Raw genomic sequence first — 22,443 nt, 5'->3', positions numbered from 1 at the left:
AAAGTATAAGTCGACCCATTTAGTTTGCAATGTATTAAAAAGGTCTATGTGTTAAAGAAATATATATATATATATATATATATGAGATTTTTATATTTTATATCCTAAATTTTGTTTTTATAATCATTAACATCCGACGTATCTATTTTACTTCTAATTCCTTAAACAATTAAATTACTCATCTTTGACCTAACTTTGGGTTGGGCAGACTAATGAAAAAAAAAAATTTGAGACAATAAATACCTAATACAGAGGCGAATGATAAATACCATAGACTGTAAATAATAATAAGTTTTAAAAGACTGGAAGTAGTAGGAGGGCCACAAATAAATCCAGTAATATCTATGCACTTGGTAGGTGCCTAGGCGAGGCCCACAATTTAAGACAATTCAAAACAATTAAAAAAATAGTAGTTAGAGAAAATTAAAATTAGTACCTACATTCTTACAAGAATTATTGAATTGCTATTAAGCACTACACCTCTTTAGTCTAAGATTAGTGTAAGTTTTTTAAAACAACGATGAGAGCAAAAGGTTAAAATTCCCACAAAATAAATCGCTGTCCTTTAATCAGAGAGACCTTGTGGGCTGCTGACTTGGTAACCATCTGTAAAAGAAAAAAAAAGATAGAATGGAAATACAATCTGTTGATCAAATATAAGTATTTACATGCCACTAGGATTCTGTCACAGTATTTTGCATTAAAACAATTCCTTAGGTATAACCAATGAAATGGAACTCACCTTTCCTTCCTTAATAATCCTTTCCTTAATAATGACATGAACAAAGAAAGAGAGAAATAAGAAAAGTTTAGTGTGACATTAGCAAGCAATTTTAGAAGAAATTTTTTTTATTGAAAACACTTGAGTTTATCAAAATTAGGGTTTAAAACTTTTGTAATAAACTTCTATTGGTGTTACCTTTATTATCGTTTATACCTTACCTTACTAGTATTTATCATTCAATCTCTATATTGTGAGTTCAATCTTGAAAATTATTCTAGATTAATTTTAACCTAACAACACATAACAAAATGGAAAATATTTTGCTAATTTAAAAAATAAAAAATTTAAACAAATAAATCACCTCTCATTTTTTTTTCCTTTTCTAGAGAGGGTATCTTAGTTATTTTATACCTTCGGTTAAGTTAACTAATGTATATAATTATCTTCGGTTAAAAAAACTAAGTTTAGTAAATGTTTGATGATTAAACTGAAAATAAAGAATTGAATAATAAATACCTATAAAGTACAGTGTAAATGATAATAAAAGAAAAACATTGGGTATTTTTTATCAATTTCCTGGAAAAAAAAAACTCTATCTACTTGTCAGTAAACGATAAAAAAAAGTACTCATTCTTTTATCAATTCCATTGCCCCAATCTTCTTCTCTATGGGACACTTTTGTCATTTTCAAACAATTGCTCCATGACTGACACTTTTTTAAACTCTGTAAATGCTTTGCAGCTATACCTAGTACATTGTTTTGGACTCTTCCTTATTACTCATTGTAAATGTTCTTGTACATGCCTCTTTAACCAGCGATCAATAATACACTTTCACTAGGAAGTAAGTAACAGTGTCTGGCCTTGAAGTTAAGTGATTTTGACTACTGCCTTCTTGCACTTCATTACCTGCAGTCCCCATTTGTACAAACCTATTGATCAGCAATCAGTATACTTCACACCAAAATTGAAGTCTCTCTGTCTCTCAAGGAACCCCTTGTTCTCATTTCTTGAATGGATCATAAATGTTGGTGTTTACATTAATTTATTTGGTGATCAAAGGGCTGTCCTCATCCCTGTCACTGGTGGCTTTAAAGATAGTAAATAAATGGCTCATTTGAAGTTTGTGGGGTTCCTTTTAGTGTCCACCAAAAGTATTAATCTATCTATGTCCTTCGTTTTATATACATATGCTCTTTTCCTTTGATAAAAATATTAATCTACTCTTACATTTTGACTTTAAATGTCTCAAAAACATATCCAATAAGAGATATTTTAGACACTTTAGTTTCTTATTTTTATTTTCATCTTCTGTTTTGCAGTGAGGTTAGAGTAAATTCAATATGTTTTTGAGACATTTAAAATAAAATACAATAAATTGAACAATAAATATCTATACGAGTGTGAATGATAATAAAGGCAACTCTAAAATTAATTAATACTGGAGCTGAAACACAACAAGCAGGATTGATGGACCAAAATAAAGGAAAAGTTCATCTCGATTGTCGAGCCACGAGATCCAAGTTAGTCGGGCTGCAATATTAATTTTTCTGGCTCAGCCTATTTTGAATAGTAGTAGGAAGTGGAAAAGATAGTAAAGTTTTTGCTAGACATATCTTACTACATTGAAGGTCCTCTCACCTTAATAAGGATAGAAAGCAATATCCATATCCATACAGGGATATGGATAAGTATACAGATACAGGGATAAGTTTACAGATAGATAGTAAACAGATAATGAGCTTAATTACCGTATGCACTAAATACAGGTCCGGATATAGATCGGATATATATATATATATATATATATATATATATATATATATATAACAAATTAGAGATTCAAACAGTACTAAAAATAAGCTTTTTTATTACTATCTTTGTAATCTATGGATATATTGCTACAAATTCGGATAATATTTTTCAAAACATACCCATATCAGCATAAGATTATCGGGATACAGATATCTACATATAAAGACGAATAATCAAAACTAGACTCATATACGGCAAAGCTAGATACCAAACCTAATCGGATTGGATATCATCCAACCTATTTCCATCCCTACGTCTTATGGCAGTAAAGCAATAATTTCTGAGGATTAAGCTGTTTTCTTCATAGATCTAATCACTCAAACATCCAATATTAACTGCATTCATTCAATATTAACTTATCAAAATTACAGTTATCTCATGTACCATTTTTCGTTTTTCGCAGAATTAAGCATTTCATTGGTTAATTTATCTTCACACATATGGGAGAATGCAAATGTCAGAGGTAGTATAACCTGAACCTTGAGTAGTTCTAGTTTATAAGCTTGTAAGGTTCTTGTTTATAGGGTTTGATCTAAACAACCACATAGGGGCACAGGAAGTAAACTCTCTTAATAGCCTATCTTTCTCAAAAAAATAAAAGAAAATAAAAGAGAGAAAGAAACAAAGAAATAAAGAAGAAAGACAAACATAGAACTTGATAATTTGGCAAGCCGAGACTAACGGATAATTTGGATAGACAAAAGAGAAGAGAGAAAACTCAAATTCTTTTCCTCTGGGTTGAGACTTGGAAGAGAAATTCAAGAGCAGATAGAAAAGGTAAAGGACAAAACGTATATATTGATAGTTTCTCTCTCTAATTAATCAAACAGAGTTTTTAAGTTAAGAAAAAGTATCAGGAAAAAGAATTCTATATAAAGATAAAAATATCATGGCAAGGAATGAGAAAACAGTTGTGGTCCATGACCTTATAAATAGATAGATATCAATTCCATTCAATGTTGCATCAAAATTTTCAGAAAATATAAATCACAAACTTTGCAGGGGTAGTATGTCTCATTTAGTATCCAGATTGAGTAGTTATGACGTTTAACAACAAAAATTAGGTACTAGGGAGACTGCAGGACAAGTAGAATATTGAAATATTTCAAATTCCTGTCCTACAACATAATTGAAGTTCACATAAAACTATTCTAGAGGTATAAACATGTTACAAATACCTATCCACATCTATAGAAAATAATAAATATTAGGTTCAATGTCCATCAAAACTCTCTTCCCATGCTTATAGTATCCGCAGGTCCTGCTAGGGGAAAAGCATCCTCGATCAATCTTTCAATCCTCAGCTAGTGCAAGACTTTGTCAACAATAGGCATCTACATTTCCAGCACAATACCAATAAAATCTTTCATGGCTTATTGTATTTCACCAAAACATACCCTCTCCGAAATGTAATTGCTTTGCCCCTGAAATAACTGTTATGAATATGCTCCTGTGTTGTGTATGTCTAGTTGTCTATACATGTAACTTGTACAAGCTTACTATACAAAATGGAGGAGTCCGTCATCAGTCACTGGATTCTAATTAATCTGCCATTACTTTGACTGCCATTTAGAGCCTATCTAAGAACCATTTACCTAGCACATTTTATTAGTCACGGCTTCATATATCACAGATGGCACAGTACCATCTTTTTTGTTTCCTCTTAAATTTTCTGATTTATCAAGAAAAATGAGAGATGCCTGGAAAATCATTGAATCTGACATGAGTAATACTTGTTTGGCCACTCCCAGTTACCAGTAGTCCCCACAAGAGCATGAACCTGAGTTAAAATGATGGAACCGAATTGGATCTCTAAGGACAATCTCCCTCTTTTCACCCTCTGAAAACAACTTCAACATAGTGTGGCAATCTCTACATACTACTTGGTTTTTCATCACTCGTATAGAAACCGATGCAGGTAGAATAGACATTCCAAGAGCCACAGCCAACAACTCATCATGGCTGTTCATTAAACTCTCATTCCATTTATTGCTTTGATACTCTAACTCCAAAATCTTTAATCCGGAATGCATTGTCCTTTGTTTTACATTGACCAACATTTGCTCCAACTTCTGGTAAACTACATTACTGTCTTGATAGAAATTTCTTTCGACGGCAAAAGAATGAACTGATGCTCCAATTTCGATCCAACTGACAGCAGATTCCTTGGTCACTCCTCGCTCTCTCATCAATCCTCTTGTTCTCATAGCCAAGGAGATTTTCCCGACATCCAAGTACAAATTGTACAACTGCGTATATGATGTAGCAGCAAAGGGATCTAGCATCATTAGCCTCTCCCCAACACCTATACTTCTCTCCATGTCCCCATGAAAATGACAAGCCCTCAATAAGGTCTGCCAGACCACTGGGTCATTTTCAAAACCTGAGTTCAATACAAAGCTCTCCGCATCAGCCAGCCTCCCAGCTCGACCAAGGAGGTCAACTATGCATAACTTGTGCTTCATGTTTGGAGCCAATCCATAGCATGTCATCATGTTTTCATAGTACCTGCAATTAAGGACAAGATAAAATATTTTTTCCCTATGTTAGATGTCACTTGATAACTGCCCAAATAGCTGGATAACCATAATATATAAAATGGGTGATGCACCCAGCAGTCAGGTTATTCTGACTACCAACACAGTTGACAAAGAAAAATTCTCTTGAGACATTCCAAATCACTATTTCTTGATGTCAGAATACTTGAAATTTGATGGCTAGATTATTCTCATAGTAGATTCAGAGTGCCATCTGACTCAAACCCTCCACCTTTCTCATCCGGGCTTGGGACCGGCATTGGCAGTGTTACTTAAAGCCTCATCTTGATCTTGTTACAAAATTATGGCAATGTTTAATATTTTGAATAGATTAGCTTGAGTGGCACACAACATGCTTAATTCCCAGCTTAGTAATATGATTGTTCAGCTTTTTTCTTACTACAAACAGAAATATTCATCAAACAGTGACCCAAAAAGGTCCATAGATAATGAATTATGTGTTTCTCTGCCATCTTTGTCAATGAAACTGGAAAAAGGAATTGCTTTTCTTTGAATATGAAGGTAATTTGATCCTTCACAAACTTGGCATCTGATCCACTAAATCACTCATTTTACTTGTTCAAAGACGTCAAATGACACCTACTTGCTTACTTACGGGAACAAGTATCATACCTAGGTATCCAATCCGATACAGATAGAGTTAGAAGTACCTATGATTTTTAGACTACAGCTTTTGATCACCCAAACTATTGGCCTTTGCTTTCTTTGTCGTGTTTGACAACAAGTCTATGCAAAAGTGGAAGGGTCGTTATCTCGCACATGCCTAAGGCTTCCTCTTTATCATTTGCCCTGATTTTCATATTGAATCCTTGAGAAAGATCTAAAGCTAACATATAGCCCGAGCATAAGTAGGGAAGTGATCCAATCCTTGTGGAACACTGAAGTCCAATTTATAGTCCAGCATTACCAATGAAGCCTTCTCATCTTCATGCAAGGATTATTTTTATCAGCATAAGAGATACAAACATGCCAGAGAATTTACTTACCTGCTTTAAACTTACGACTGTACACAAAGGTGTGAACTTCCTACACAGAATTTATGGCCCTATGGAACCAGAAACTAAAATGGAGAAAAGAAGCAACCTACTGCTTAATGTCTTATGAATGAAAAATGTATTGAAGCATGGAGAGAGGATTTCTTACCTGAATCCTTCATCCACTAGTCCTCCACATTTACAAGCAGTAAGAACGGCAACAAAGGTCATTTGGTCTGGCATGACCTTGCATTCCTCCATCTTCTGGAAGAGAATTAGAGCTTCTCTTTCATGACCATGAAGAGCATAACTTGAGATCATGGCAGACCAAGAAAAGTTATCAAGGCACCCAATGTCTTGAAATGTCCTCACTGAAGCCTTGATGTTCCCCATATTGGTATACATCTTAATTTGTGAATTACCACAAACAGTGAATTGATCAAGTCCAGTTTTCATTGAATAACCCTGTATCTGCTGGCCACTCCGCATAACACCCATGTCTGAACAAGCATTCATCAAACTCGAAATCATAAATTGGTCAGGTTTTATTTCAAGGGACAGAAATTCATTAAACAAGTGCAATGCTCCTTCAAAATGCTCATTGTGAGCATATGCAGTAATCATTGATGTCCAAATGAAGACATCTTGCTTAGGAGTCAAATGGAAACATCTTAAGCTGTCATCAATCAAACATGAGTTTGAGTACAAGGTTATTAGTGCACTCCCAATGAACTCATCTTCTTGAAGCCCATTTAAAATAACATGGGCATGAATTTGTTTTCCGCATCTTATTTTATTGGTTAGTTTACAAGCTTCAAGTACACTCTTGATGGTGAACTTTGACGGCCTTATTCTTCTCCTTAGCATTTCAGAGAAAAGTCCTAAGGCTCCAACTCTGACTTCACGGCACGGTTCGTTCCCCAGTCGGGAAAATCCAGCAATCATTGCATTGAACACTACCACACTTGGATTGGGTATGCACTCAAAAGCCTTAATTGCCTCCTCTAATCCACCGTTTTTTGCATACATGTCGAGCATCGCACTGCCCACAAAAAGATCCAAGTCTAATCCAACTTTAAGAACACAGCCATGTAGCATCCTTCGAAATTCTTCAGAATCACCGAAACCTGAGCAAGCCTTAAGAATCCCACCAAGAGAAAAACTGTTTAGCTTCACGCCAGATCGGTGCATCCAAACAAGAATATTCATTGCAACCTCCGGCCACCCCATTCTGATGTAAGCCGAAAGCAATAAGTTCCATGAGACCTCATCCAATTCATTGGCACGATCAAACACCATCCTCACTTCATCAATCATGCCACACTTTGAGTACATGTCAATCAGTGAATTGATAAGGAAAGCTCGCTGAGCCAACCCAGAGACCACAACCAACCCATGAATCACCCTCCCATTCTTCAAGTCCCCTGCTTTGCCACAAACACCAAGAGCAACAGCGTAACTGAACCGGTCAAGGCTAACCTCGGAGCTCCGCGCATATCTAAACACATCCAAAGCCTTTTCAGAACAACCCATTTGAGAGTACCCAGCCATGAGCGAATTCCAGGTTACCACATCTCTAACAGGCATTCTATCAAACAATTTGAGGGCATGCACTAAGTTGCCACATTTCCAATACATGTTGAGGAGATTGTTGTACAGGAAAATGCCGGGCCGGTAAGAGGTCCGGATCATGTGGGAATGGACCAACTTCCCAAGGATCAAAGACTGGCTTTTGGCGGACAACTGGAGGAGGTCTTTGTAGGTTGAGGGCTCCAAGAAAAGATAATCACGATGGGATTTTGGTGGTAACGGCGATCTCTGCCGGATAGGTGTTTGATTTGGACTTGGATTTGCGAAGAGGTGGTGAAATCTCTGGGCGGTGGGAAGGATTTGCTGCACTCTGAGAAGCCTTTCAGGCGTTTGTGAAATCATCAGCATAGATTCTCCGGGGATGATTTGGAACAACTAAAATATAAAAGGGGAGCAGTACCGCGCAGACTTAGCAAGTAACAAGAGACTTTAGTCCCACATCGCGGGCGAAAAAGACGAAGAGCACACATCGATTATAAAACGAGATGGACGGCTTTCTTATCAAAGCATACCTTTCTCGGCCTTTTGGCTAAGATCAAGTGTAGTATCTGTTCTTATCAGTTTAATATCTGATACGTGGACCATCGGCCCACCACGATATTAAATTAATTTCTTTTGGGGGAGGGCCCACCTCACAGTAGCTTGCTACTGGGGTCCCCAGGGCGTCGCCCATGCGTTGCACTACTGCATCGGCCTGGCGCACCCCATTCTAAATCATATCAGCGAACATTTTAATACTAAATATAATAATTGAGAAAATTCTTATTGAATTTCTTTTACATAAAATTTCCAGAGGTCCATCTCTTTGACGCACAAACTATATATCATGTCGTCAAAATATCAGGAAGAGATGCATAATGCATTCCTAGGACTTTACCACCCACATCAGGGAAGCATTCTTGCCCAGGCAAAGGTCCTACTGTTCCATTCCTCTCCACCTTGACTGGATATTTCATGAGATGCCCCTTCATCTCCTTGTCTTCTGGAGACGAGTAGGATTGCCAGTTCTCTTCTGCTATTTGATTCACTCGCTTGACGCATTCAACCGTCTGCGGTTCACGGAAGCAGTCTTCAAGCATGCCTATGTGCTCAGCCCACAGCGACATTCGGTATCCGTAAACCTGCAACAAACGTTCAGCACATAACATATCAGCATTACATCATTTGTCTTAGATGTTGCAATGAAGCAAGAACAAGCAAAACATATTCTAGTAAAAGAAGAGGGAGAGGACCTGTCCATGTGGGTGATTGTTGTTTCTAACCCATGTATATTGTGGTTGGTAAGCACCCATGGCAATTTCAGTGTCCCTTGAGCCTTCCATGGATCTTTGGTTAATGTTCGCCGATCCGATGATTACGTATTCATCGTCGACGATCATTCCTTTGGCATGCACATATATCATAAATCTGCGAAACTTCTGAGAGGAATTCTGGAAGGAGAGACAGAGAAGTTTTACCAGGTCTTCTCAAATTTGAGTTCTATTTACCTACTTCTTTCCATAATCAGATGATTGAGTTACGTACCAGTGCAGAATTATCATTAGAATAATTTGTGGAAGATGATGCATTTTCCTTCGGCGCGGGTTCACGCTTTCCTAGGCAATAAAAATTCAAGTAATCCTCTGGATGGCTACTTTCAGAGAGGCCTTCTTTCTGGAGAGTCTCTGCAACAATTTTATACATCATAGACATTGTTTGTCCCTGCCAAACATGATTGATTACACACTAGCATATCGTTGAGCTTAGATAAAGGTGATAAAAGAGAAGCAGATACTCAATTGGTAGATACGCTATTGATACACTAAAGTTCGTAGAATCTGGCAATCTGCAGTATAACTATTTTACTAGTTAAAACTTTATGTTCGTGTACGCTTTCGCGGTAATTCCACAATATTCTGACATCTTCCTTAGCTCCTCTCATCCTTAAAACATTTAAAATTTCATAATTATTTCATATTTTATTAGCAAAGTACCATGTTTTCAGAATTTCCACTAATTTTCTACCCAAGCTTTGGACTTTTTAAAAGATTGGTACAGTGGTAGCTCAAGTTTCCACATTTTGGTTCAATTTAGGTATCAAAGTTAAAAAAAATCAAGGTATGTTTTGATCTAGAATCTTATATGGAATATCCCACATTCATCCTTATTAAGCATGATTTACATTCCCTATATCGGTTCAAAACTCATTAGAGACATATGTCATTTAAAATATAAAATCTCCACTTTTTAAAATTCATTAGGTCATCAAAATATCTCAACTTAAAAGTGAAGATGAGTATCATAATATAAAATATAAAATTATCGTTCTATAACAACTTAAGCTTTTAGACCATATGAGTGAAATAAAATAGGGATAGTTTTCTTTTCACCTCTTGAATTACCACTTATTTTCACAACGACCCTATAAACTTTTTTTGGTACACTATGACCCCTGAACTATCAGAAATATTCCACTCTCTGACGTCGTTGATAGAATCGATGAATTCTCCACTCAATATAGCAAGTTAATTACATGACAAAGCTAAAATTAAATGCAAAATTTATTTTTTGAAATGCCTTCATTGCCCTCTACCCTAATACCCTTTTGTCCCCAATTTTTTTTCATTCTCCTCTCTCACATCTCGACCTCTCTCGTACCCCAACAAATAGGGGATCAATCAAATAAAAAAATTCACAACCTGAAATCTGCACATATTTAAAATTTAGATGAAAACCTAACCTAAAAATCAAACTATAGAACTAAAATTTAACCTGGGCACATCCAAAGAATCTCCTGCCATGATTGTTCTCTGTGAAGCTTGTTCGAAGTGCAGCGATCATTCCACAGTGGCATACCACTTCGATTGAAGGGTGCGGCCTTCTTTGACTATCAATGCTACCAGTTAGAGAGCTTGAAGATGCCACGAAGGTGGGAGATTGATGATATTTGATTGTGTAGGGTATGGAGGTGGGAGGTTAGAGCTTGAAGAACGAAAAAAAAAAAAATTTAAAGGAGGTGGGTAATTGGACAGATTGGAGAAGGGGATGGGATGTAGTAGACTTTGAAAGAAAAATAATGGGAATCAGGCTCAGCTAACATTGGAGAAGAAGATAGGGTTTTAATTAGCTATCTAAGGGTATTTTAGTCATTATAAAAGCTTATTTTAAGTTGTCACAGGTATTCTGGCTATTTAGTTGTCACGTGACCTAGCAACTTATGGACGGAAATGGGTAATGGAACCTAACGGAATGTGTCAAGTTAGATATTTCTGATAGTTTAGAGGGTCATAGTGTACCAAAAAAAATTAGGGAGTCATTGTGAAATGGGTGATAGTTCAGGAGGTGAAAATGGAATTATCCCAATAAAATATGCCAAACTATTATTCTGTTCATGTTCACATCATCTCATCACCCTCATATGAGTGAAATAAAACATGCTAAAAATTTCACATTTTGGTTTAATTAGGTATCATAGTAAGAATCAAGGTGTAGTTGATTTAGAATCTTGTACGTGGACTATCCTACATTCACCTTTATTAAGCATGATTTACATTCACTATATAAAATGTTTAAAATCTAGTATGAATCGTTTAACTACGCACATATATCCTTACATAAAAAAAAACAACAAAAAATTTCTCATATCTGCCCAAGAATTCTATTCTCCGTGGTTTAGCATAACATAGAAAGTATTTCAATAGGAAGATTACTAAAGAGAATCGTGATAGAATAATGCAAGATGGAAATAAAACCTGCCAAAAAAGGATTTCTTGCATAGCGGCAGTAGTTGGATTTCCTTCAGGCCACATTGGTATCACAATATAGACTGAGAAATGTTCTCTTGCCTTAATTTTGCTTGCAATCTTCAAGGCCAATTCCATAGGTATCAAATTATCTGCACCTGCATCCATGAGAAATAATATCATATAATAATGTCCAAATTACTAGAATTGAATCCCAGTCAAAATGAGGTGTGTATTGCAAAAGGAAAAACTCTTTACAATAGATGCAATTCATGGTCACTTAAAAATTATTTTGTACAAGATAAAATTTCAAACATAAATGAATCTATAAAGAGTATTGCACAACTGGTTACTTCATACAGTTGCAAAATTATTGATATCAAATAACAATTGACTATAGTGATTATGTTTCTGAATATCCAATTAAATTTTGTCAGCACAAAGAACTCAATGAACTAAACAACTTCAATAATGAAGAATGAGAGTCTCTGCATGTTCAATACTATGTTGAAACTAATGCAAATTCACATGTCATTTTTACCGATCTCTTTTCTGTTAATACTATGTCTGAAAATGCAAACTAAAACTTACCTGCATTATTGTATGATGGCCAGGAATAGGAAGATCCAATAAAATATTGATTTTCTATGTATATGAAGTGTTGCGCAGATCTTATTGCTTTCACATAGGCGCTATGTATGCTCTTGTCTATCTTCAAATTTTTCGCACAGCAAAGATTCTGCATAAGTATATAGAAGAGCTTAGCAGAATTATCTACACAAATCAGCAGTTATATGTATTCATGTAATACAAGATATACAAATGAATAAGTTTGAGATCAAAAAGAAGAAAAAACATCCAAGAATTTTATCTACAACTTTGAACTAACCTTTGACTCAGCCTCCTGAACAAGCTTGGGAAATCCTTTTACTGATCCTGAATCTATAGACCGAAAAATCTAGCAAAATAGGAATAGTTCAGATGAAACAAATAAACAAACCGTAGCACAGATCACTGTGAGAGTTATATAATTATTCACCTGAACATGCCAATTATCAGGATCTTGTTCATCAGAAACACAAGCATCAGGCTCTTCAGAAGGTGAAATAATCCATGAAATGCGATCAATCTTTATCAAGGTATCGTCATGCCAACTTGTTACTTTCCTAAGCCTGAGTCGCCATTTTGTAACCTTTCGCCATCGTTGTTCAAAGTTTGTGAGTATATCATAAGCTGCTGGACCATCAATTTTGCAATGTAAATCATGCCATGGTTGTCTTGGTCCTTGGGTATTAATCTACATAGATTGGTGGAGATAAAACTGTCAAAAATAATTTATGAAACAATAAAATAATGGCAAATGAGACCATCTTAGGACTCTATAGAGAAAATGAGAAGAGAAGAGAGAGGATAGAAGAAGAGTGATGAGAAATATTTTGTATTTCACGTTTGATCAAAGAGGGGTTGACCCTTATTTATACAAAGTCACCATAAAATAAGATAATTAGATAATATTTAAATCTAATAACTCTAATACCCCCCTCAAACTCAAGGTGGATCATAAACCGAGAGTTTGCCAACTAAATGCGCAAAGAGCAGGAAAGGAACATACTTCGTGAAAAAATCGGCAATTTGCTCCTCAGTGCTAAGGTGATGGAGCAAAATGATGCAAGCTCGATATTGCTGCCGAGTGTAGTGCATATCGACTTCAATGTGCTTCGTCCTCTCATAAAATACAGGATTTTCAGCGAGCTTTTTTAGCACTATCATTGTTGACATAAAGATGAGTTGGGATGGGTAAGGAAACACTCATATCACTAAGGAGACGACGGAGCCAAACAATCTCCTTAGTTGCCGCACACATAGCACGATTATTTGACTCAGTACTGGAGAGAGACACCATATTCTGTTTCTTGCTACGCCAAGAAATCAGAGAATCTCCTAGAAAAATATAGAAGCCAGTAGTAGACTTCCGATCAGACTTGTCACCAGCATCGCAATAAGCTCGCAGAACCAAGATGGAAGTCGATGGCATGAAAAGAGAGTGAGTGATGGTGCCACAAAGGTATCGAAGAATACGTATAAGAGTAGCATAATGAGTAGATCGCGGAGCCTGCATGAACTAAGTGACAAGACCAACTGCATGAGAGATATCAGGCCGAGTAATGGTCAGGTAGACGAGTGCCTCAACCAGTTGACGATATCTAATCGGATCTGGAAGAAGCTTACCGTCATCGAGCTGAAGCTTCACATGAAGCTCAACTGGGGTAGCAGCGGGATGAGTGTGAGTGATAGTAGCACGACTAAGAATGTCTGTAATATACTTCTACTGGGACAACGAAAGATCATAGGATGACTGAGCAATTTCGATACTCAGAAAGTACCGAAGAGGACCAAGGTCCTTCATCTCAAATTGATTATGAAGATGCTACTGAAGGGAGCAGATCCCGGTTGAGTCATCTCCGGTGATAATCATATCATCGATATACAGAAAGGATGACCCGACCCTACGCAGAAGATCGTAGAAACATAGATGGCTTAGAGGAGCTCTCTGAAATCTGTAGGCTATGAGAACACTACGAAAACGATCAAACTAGGCACGAGGGGCCTGCTTGAGCCTATAGATAGCTCGCCACAATCGACAGATGTGACCTGGAGGAAGAGGGAAACCAGGTGGAGGGTCCATGTATACCTCCTCGTTAAGAAGGCCATGAAGAAATACATTCTTCACATCCATCTAATGTAAAGGCCACTAGCGACTGGAAGCAACAGCTAGAAGAGTGCGGACAAAAGTCATTCAGGCAACTAGAGCAAAAGTCTCCTCATAATCTATCCCATATTCTTGAATAAAACTCCGAGCAACCAGACGAGCTTTGTACCTAGCAATAGATCCATCAGGTCGATATTTGACCTTGAAGATCCATCTGTAGTTGACAAGCACAATGTCTGGTGGGCAAGGAACAACATCCCAAGTATGCATCTACTGAAGGGCCTGAAGTTCATCTGCCATGGCCTGCTGCCACCCTGGAACCTAGACTACCTCACGATAGGACCTAGGCTGAGGGGTAGAGTGGATGACTGCAAGAAAAGTGTGAAATTGGGGAGAGTATGTAGCGGAAGACATCAAAAAGCCATACTAGTTAGGAGGGCGATGCTCATGCTCTGGGTAACGACGAGCGGGCGTAGGAGCTGTCACAGTAGAGGATGGGACAATCGGAGAGATACTACTAGAAGTGGGGGGCTCATTTGTGGGAGGAGGACAGGACCTGCGACTATAGAAGTAGGGCAAAGTCGTCATGGGAAGGGGGTACTCCTCTAGAGGGGTTGGGAACTCAGCGAGAGAGTGGTCCGGTGGAGCAGAAGGAACTGGTAGTAAAGGCATGTCGATGGGTAGAGAAATTTGAGGCATGTGGGATATTGATGGTGGGGCTGAACCAGGCACCTCAGAGGGGATGGAGGATAGGCTAGGAGTAGGGAGATCTAGAAAAGATAAATTCGATGGAGCTAAGGTATCAGTGGTAAAGAAAGGTATCTCTTCCAGAAAAGTGACATGGCGCGATATCCTAAGACGATGAGCAGAAGTGTCATAGCAACGATAGCCTTTATGCTCAGGACTATATCCTAGAAAGACACACTTAGCTGTCCTAGGGGATAACTTGTTACATTCACCCGAAGGAAGAAGAACAAAACAGGTGCACCCAAAAATACAAAGATGACCATACGAGGGGGAAGTACCATAGAGACGATTGTATGGAGTCAAACCATCAGGGATAAATGATGGAGTTTGATTGATAAGATAGAGAGCAATAAGAAGGGCCTCAGCCCAATAAGAACGAGGAACAAAAGCCTCAAAGAGAAGAGATCGAGTGGTCTCAAGAAGATGACGATGTTTTCGTTCGGCAACTCCATTCTGAGCAGGGGTATAGGGACACGACTGCTGAGGTAGAGTACCAACAGAAGCATGAATGGAACGAAACTCAAGGGAAAGATACTCACGAGCATAGAGGAGAAATCACGATAAATCTGACACACTTAAGAGTGCTGACGCATAAGGTAAACCCAAGTAAAAAGAGAAAAATCATCAATGAAACACACATAGTAGATAAAACTAAGACCCGAAGGGAGTGGAGCGGGTCCCCAAATATCAGAGTGCACATGGTGAAAAAGGGAATCAAATATATTTGTACTAAGAGGAAACGAAAGGGCCCGGTGTTTTGCTAACCTACAACCAGTACAAGGGGACAAATAAGAAAAATGACTACTGCCTAAATATCCAGACTAGGACAAGGTCTTGAGACGCTGACTCGATACATGACCTAGACGCCGATGCTGACCCAGTCTGACCTCCTGAGCATCGCGATGGAGCTGAAAGCGATGCATCAATTGAACAAATCGACGACTAAGATGAGCCTAAATGGCCTGAGCAAAAGACAAGGTCTGAAGCTGAGGTCGAAATGATCGATCAACCTGCAAGATGAGGTAGGTGCAAACCTCCATGTCACGTAGCTCCCACTCATTATACTCCGAAGACGGAACCTCTAACTAAACAACCTTCGGTGGGTCAGACTTAGTAGAGGTCACAATGGTGGTCTGAATGATAATGCGAGAGGGAGCACATCCCATAGAGATGCCGTCAATGTGCTCGAGAAGACGTCTCCCCGTGGAGGACTGTCTTAATAGAAGATGCCCATGTGACTGGAACATAAGATGCCATTGGAAGGAACGACAATTGATCAGCCACCTTGAGAGTGATGTAAGATTTTCCATTTAGCCCACTCAAGTCTTTTGTCAAACACCGAGTGAGGGGAAAGTTTTGAATAGAACAGCAGAAGGAGAGCTAAGAATACAATGAATTTTTGTCGAATACTTGGTGGGTACTAGGTGAAAATATAATGCTGTAGTGCAGAATCAAAGAACTGTAAAAAAAAAGAGTGCTGTGGAGGCAGGGAACTTTCGTCGAACACTTGGTGGGCGCTAGCCAAAACAATGGTGCCGAGCTGTCAGAATTAAAGGAGATGAAAGGCAGCTCGATCAAGAACAACAGCTTAAAGGGTGGTTGTTGCACTGTTGCTTCTGAACTAAGAAGAGGAAGGAGACTGATGCCTGTGCTGCTGTTGCTGCTGAAAACAGAGGTAGCTGCGACTACCATTGCTGCTGCGGTGGCTGTGGCTACTGCAGTTGCTGCTGCACTTGTAGGAACTCATGAGGAAAAGTGGATGTGCTGCTACTGCTGAAAACAGGGGCAGCTGCAGCTACCATTGCTGCTGCTGCTGTGGTGGCTGCGGCTACTGCTGTGGCTGCTGCTGCAGTGGTTGTGGTGATGGAGGCTGCGACAGTGGCTGCTGTAGCGTCAGTAAGCTCGAAGAGTGAGGCGGCAGCTCCTAAGCTCAACGATGGTGAAAAATGATCCAAGAGGGAGATGACTATTAGAGAGTGAGAGCTAGAGATCGGGAAGGTCTGATACCATGAAACGATAGTGGGATTACCCTAGATTGGGCCGAAGGAGAAGAGAGAGGAGAAAAGAAGAGAGGAGAGAAGAGTGGTGAGAAATATTTTATATTTCACGTTTGATCAAAGAGGGGTTGACCCCTATTTATACAAAGTCACCATGAAATAAGATAATTAAATAATATTTAAATCTAATAACTCTAATATAAACAATGCACAAAGTAAAAGGAAAAATAAATTCTCTTCCACGACTCCCTTAATCAACACATGACTACTCCTATTTATAGAAGTAAAGTTCTAATGGATCGGATCTATATACGGATTATCCGATTTATTTAAAATTTAAAATAATAAGATAAAGCTAACTAACAAATTTGACTCGACTCGACTTAACCCATGTGGTTAGATCATAACAGTTACCTTAACAAATAAATAGTCAATTTTGTTGTATTTTGAGTAAAACATAGTGGTATACAAGCTATCCTCTAACTAGAAATCTTGGATATTTAAGGAGAAAAAAGACTATTTACTAATATCTTTGTTGATTTCTGTCCATGGTTGAAACCTAAAATCTACAAGTACTTGTGATCTAGGTCTAGAAACTACCATTGTAGCAACTATCAATCTAAACATCCAAATGCTCCAAACTTCCAATTTATTAAAATTTACTAGGCTAATGATTCTGAACATGGGAATAAGGAGTACATGAGAGAAAGGGATATAAAAAATGAAGAACTAATTTGATTATAAGGTCATATAGCGGGAGGATAAGTTGGGATTTGCAAACTCACAACAATATTTAATCCCAAAAACTGATATTAATGATATTGTGAAGGATATATTAGATCAAAGAAATCCTTGAAATTGGCAATTCGACTCATGATAATTAAAATGTTACAAAACCACCAGATAAGATAAGACTAGCCATTTTAAGTTGAATCAATGAAGCAAAACTGGTTTCTTTAAGACTGTCTGATTCACGGGAACTCCGATCGTTAATAAGAGACAAATATATCTGAACTGATTAATCAAAGATCATTTAAAGTAATTGAAGTATAGTAACCTATAAGACTTAAAAAGTTGTGATGATCGACATATTAAAATGGATCAAACAATTCTTTAAAATAATTCTTCCAAAGCATCAATATGGATTAAGAGGAATTCCTTTATGTTCAGAAATATAAGAGCTTGATTTCACTGCAAGTAGTATGTGAAGCCTCTGGTGAGACACTAGAGAGCATTGCATGAACTGTATATTCATAACATTTGCAAGTTGTGATCTAACATGAGAAGGGAAAACCAAAACTTACAGGAAAAGTGGGATTGTGAATATCATTTTTAAAGACACTGTCAAGATCACTGAAGAGTCTGTGTTCTGGTGTGTCGTATCTGCCATCACATAAATCTAAACCTCCAATAAACGCAGTTATCTTGCGATTGTTTTCATTGTCTTGTTTGTGTGTGTCAACAATAACACATTTCTGATGGTGGGTAAATAAAGTTCCGACAACCTGAAATAGAAAGACTGTATAAGTGGAAATGAAATATGTTATGGAGTACATAATACTAGTGCCAAACAATAGGAATAAAAGTTCCATTTAAGAATATAATCAAGAGCTTTAAGAAACTCTAGAAATATTTAACTTGTTGACACTGATTTCATAAACTAGATTGGTGGATATCAATTGTAGCATTTACGACAAGAATTATATTCTTCTCTATAACTAAAAGCTATTGTTATTCATATAGGCTCATAATAAAATCTTAAAATAGTAGTTTTAGGCTCTACCGCAGATTATTTTTGCAATTTGAGTCTATGAAAAGATCTCTTCATTTTCTAAACAAATGGCCCTTTTCAAATATCTAATTAGTTAAGCATTAATTATTGTTAATGCCTTGCCTTTTTAGACCTTTGCAATTGTCAAATGAAATAAATAGAATGTTCTTCTTTACACTAGATCACGAAGGTTCAAAGGTGTAAATGACAATAAACAAAAATACAAGCTGTTATTTATAAAATTGCCTTAACTGAACATCCAAAAGGTTGAAATTTATAAAACTTTAAACTGATTATGTGATGCATAGTATAACATCACAAGGTATTCTTCTTATATATATATATATTCTACAATATATATATATGAAGTAGGAAGTCAAAAAGATTTATGGACTAGAGCTAGCTAGGAGATATCCTATACTGTTAAACAATAGAAAGCTTTTAATATTTATATACCATAATTTTTTTATACACCATAAAATAGAATATGTAAAATAAATTTGGTTCCTTAGAAGAGGAAACGAAAAATGAAATACTTCCTTACCTGTTGCTTGAAAATGCTAAGTTTGTTGCTGGCATATCGAGGAGCCAAAGTACAATTGACACTTGAATGCCTAAAAAATTTTCGAGTTTCTTCATCATGCGTATGCATCACCCCATCCTGCATTCAGCCTATGTTATTTCAATCAGGACATTCTTCTTCTGTTAAGAAGAGAACGATAAAGAAGAAAAGGTTCTGATACGTCTGACAAGAAAAGAATTCAAATAGTTTCAGGGCAATCTCTTAAGACCAAATATAGGAGAAAAAAATAATAATTTGTAAGATAAAAAGAAGTACTACCGTTTTCAAGAGAAATTTATCGTGTGATGTTTTATCATCCCAGATCAACATAATAACACGAACTCCCTCTTGCGTCTTATACTTCAACAGCTCTCCCAGAGATAATTCCCCTCCATTAGGCAATGGCCTTGTCGGTTCCCTCACAAGCTTGACAGGATGATAGATTGACCAGCCAACTATATAGATGAGGTGATGAGCTTCAAGAATTGCATGGCAAATATCCTCCCAACATTTATTTTGCACGAAGGCCTTATCACCGTCTAACTCAATCTTGGGTATCATATGATCAGGAACATGAGCATCTTGATATAGGGTAATGCTCCCTCCTCTACGAAGGGGGAAATAAGCATTAGGCACACCAAGGTACTCTGGACCCGCACCAACCCCACCTTTATACAGAGGGATTTCCTCTATCGGCCTAAACTGCAAAGATAAATGCAGCTCAGGATAAGGCTTCATAGGATTGCCATATTGACCAACAACTGGAAACCAACCATTAATTGTTGTACCACCAGACAGGATCTTCTCAATAGATATCGTCGCCACCCCAATAAGTTGTGCTCCAAAGACATCGTTGTCTTTAACTTGAAACTCAATTTTATCGACAGGATGAGCTACAGGGATAGAAAAGTGTTCCTCCCATTTTGGCTCCTCGGAGTTGGGAATGATTCGAGTTTGAGCTACCGTTGCTCCTGCCAGACAAACGGACACGTAGGGATCACTTGTTATGATCTTCCGCCTCCCTCTGTGCTTGTCCGATTTCTTCCATGGCGGTGGCCCACAAGCTCCATAGGCAGTTAAACATCTTCTCATTCTTTCTGTCATCATGTCCATGTTGGGGAGAGCTCTTGCTTCTAGTATCCAGATGTCCAAGTCACCATGCAGAAACTTGGCACTCTCAGCTTCACGAGGCTCTCTTTTCATGTTATCCAATTCACGAATTGAACCATTGGACATGGAAACTAGTCAGAATCTATAGCAAAAACACCTGCATGGAAAATCCTTCGTTTTACAGAAGTAGCTGCTTCACATGATTAACATACGTCAAAATTATACTGCCATGGTTAACATGACAAAGAGCACTAAAGATCTATAGTTCAAGATTCCTTTTTCTAGTATAATTTCTTTCTTATCAATTCAAATCATTCCAAAAATCTGCATTTAAGTGCCAAACAAAAAAATCTCCAATCCTATGATGCAACAAACAGTAGTAAAAACCTGCGAATGCAACAATATATATAAATCAGGATAAAAGAATAATATACAGATAAGAAGACTTTGGAGACATAAAAAAAAGAGTATAAATGCATGTAGATCAACGATGCCTCTCTAGGGAAACAGCAAAGGCATGGCAAATGTATATTCAAGAATCAAGAAATAAATCAAATTCATAGTCGCTATCATGTAAAATGAGAACTTTAAATCAAATTAGCAGTTGCAAATATGCGACCTAGTAAACAAACCAAAACTGCAAAAACTTGACAATTCAAAGGTGGCAAATTGATTAATGAAATGAACATAAACCCAAATATGTAGGAGAAAAGAATATACTTAAATCACGAAAAGAAAAGTCCAATTTTTAACCACGATATATAAACAACAGCATAGTTTGCATAAAAAGGAAAAGACATCGTATCCTTCACATAGCAATCCGTCGTATGATCCAAATGTGCAATCAAAAGCAACACCATAAGAGTTTCATCCTTTTCATCATTTAAAGCTAAAAGAAAAAGTACCCAAAACTAATAATAAGAGAAAATAGACGAAATTAACATCGAAATCACGAACCTTTGAGAACAACAAAAGAACTAGTTGAGAAGGGAAGGGGTAAAGGGATCGGGAAGAGATTGCAACAAAGGATTAGGGTGTCGAAACTTTTGGGATTTGACCATTATCTGTGAGGCTCGGAGAAGGTCGAGCGGTTTATTCGCCAGTTTAAATGGCGGGAAAATATTGGACCCATTTAAACCACATAAGTCGCTTGAATTTTTTATTACTCCCTCTCTCTCTCTCTCTCTCTCTCTCTCTCTCTCTCTCTCTCTCTCTCTCTCTCTCTCTCTCTCTCTCTCTCTCTCTCTCTCTCTCTCTCTCTCTCTCTCTCTCTCTCTCTCTCTCTCTCTCTCTCTCTCTCTCTCTCGTTTGTGGGAAAAAAAATTAACTAATTGGTCAAATAATGTATATAAAATGATAATCCTATCCCTTGATAAATCAGTTTGTATTGAATCACTTCTCTTTATTTTTAAATTGATAATATTTCTTTAAGAAAGAAAACTTGAGTATATTAATTAGACGAAAAGTGTAATAGATTGCAATCTGCTTAATGATATAAAATAAAATTCATGGTGTAACTATAATTTTTTTTTTCAAAACTAAAGGGATTAAAATATTATTAAAATAAGATTAGTAAGAGTTGATTTTGTATTGTTATGTGAAAATAATTAAATTTTAGTAATATCGTATTTCTTACTTGAACAAGTAAGTGACCAAAATTTTAAACCAATTAACTACTACCCCCAACAATAGCCAAAATATACGACCACAGTGGGAGTCGAACCCACGACCTTCTGATCCGAAGTCAGACGCGCTAATCCACTGCGCTATGCGGTCCGAGTACGGATCTATGTTCAATTAAGCTATTATATTTATTCTTTATCTCTTAAAACCTATATTGATTAAAATTAAATAATTTAATAGCAAAAAAGATAAAAGAACCATTACTATATTTTTTTTTGTTTGGATCTAGTGCTCCCACATAAGCGCATCTTTGTTATTTTATCTCGAAAATATTTTAAATAATAATATAAATAGTAATAAAAAATTAACTAGAAGGGCATCCTGCAAAAAACAAAAAAAACAATAGGTTATGAAGGATATTAAGGAAAGTACAAATTTTGGAGAGATATACAAGTAAATGATTGATAAGCTTTTTGAGGGGTATAGTATTGTGAACCGGACTAAGGTGGGTTTATTTGTAGATATGGTGGTAGTGATTTGG

At 37.0% G+C, this 22,443-nt stretch overlaps 2 protein-coding genes and 2 non-coding genes across 4 annotated transcripts; 1 reads left to right on the top strand and 3 right to left on the bottom strand.

Annotated features, from left to right (window-relative positions):
* Positions 1 to 3,546: 3,546 nt before the first annotated feature.
* Positions 3,547 to 8,209, bottom strand: LOC140794721 (pentatricopeptide repeat-containing protein At3g13880-like). The gene is made up of 2 exons (XM_073146861.1): positions 6,240 to 8,209; positions 3,547 to 5,046 (listed from the first exon to the last, which is right to left on the bottom strand). Exons 1-2 carry the CDS (start codon positions 8,006 to 8,008, stop codon positions 4,290 to 4,292), a joined length of 2,526 nt encoding a protein of 841 aa, XP_073002962.1. The 5' UTR covers positions 8,009 to 8,209; the 3' UTR covers positions 3,547 to 4,289.
* On the top strand, positions 8,169 to 8,368 carry LOC140795838 (U2 spliceosomal RNA). Its single transcript, XR_012110370.1, has one exon. It is a non-coding gene; the product is annotated as a U2 spliceosomal RNA (small nuclear RNA).
* Positions 8,369 to 8,484: 116 nt separating this feature from the next.
* LOC140795057 (phospholipase D delta-like) lies at positions 8,485 to 20,405 on the bottom strand. Its single transcript, XM_073147416.1, has 10 exons — positions 19,449 to 20,405; positions 19,152 to 19,268; positions 18,141 to 18,341; positions 12,422 to 12,679; positions 12,272 to 12,340; positions 11,974 to 12,121; positions 11,392 to 11,540; positions 9,185 to 9,361; positions 8,893 to 9,090; positions 8,485 to 8,781 (listed from the first exon to the last, which is right to left on the bottom strand). Exons 1-10 carry the CDS (start codon positions 20,403 to 20,405, stop codon positions 8,485 to 8,487), a joined length of 2,571 nt encoding a protein of 856 aa, XP_073003517.1.
* A 1,576-nt stretch (positions 20,406 to 21,981) lies between these two features.
* TRNAR-UCG (transfer RNA arginine (anticodon UCG)) lies at positions 21,982 to 22,055 on the bottom strand. The gene has a single exon. It is a non-coding gene; the product is annotated as a tRNA-Arg (tRNA).
* Positions 22,056 to 22,443: the final 388 nt, after the last annotated feature.

Source organism: Typha latifolia, chromosome 9, assembly GCF_019914945.1.
Source record: "Typha latifolia isolate L0001 chromosome 9, TyphaL0001v2, whole genome shotgun sequence".
NCBI lineage: Eukaryota > Viridiplantae > Streptophyta > Magnoliopsida > Poales > Typhaceae > Typha > Typha latifolia.
This window is presented reverse-complemented; position numbering and strand designations above follow the sequence as displayed.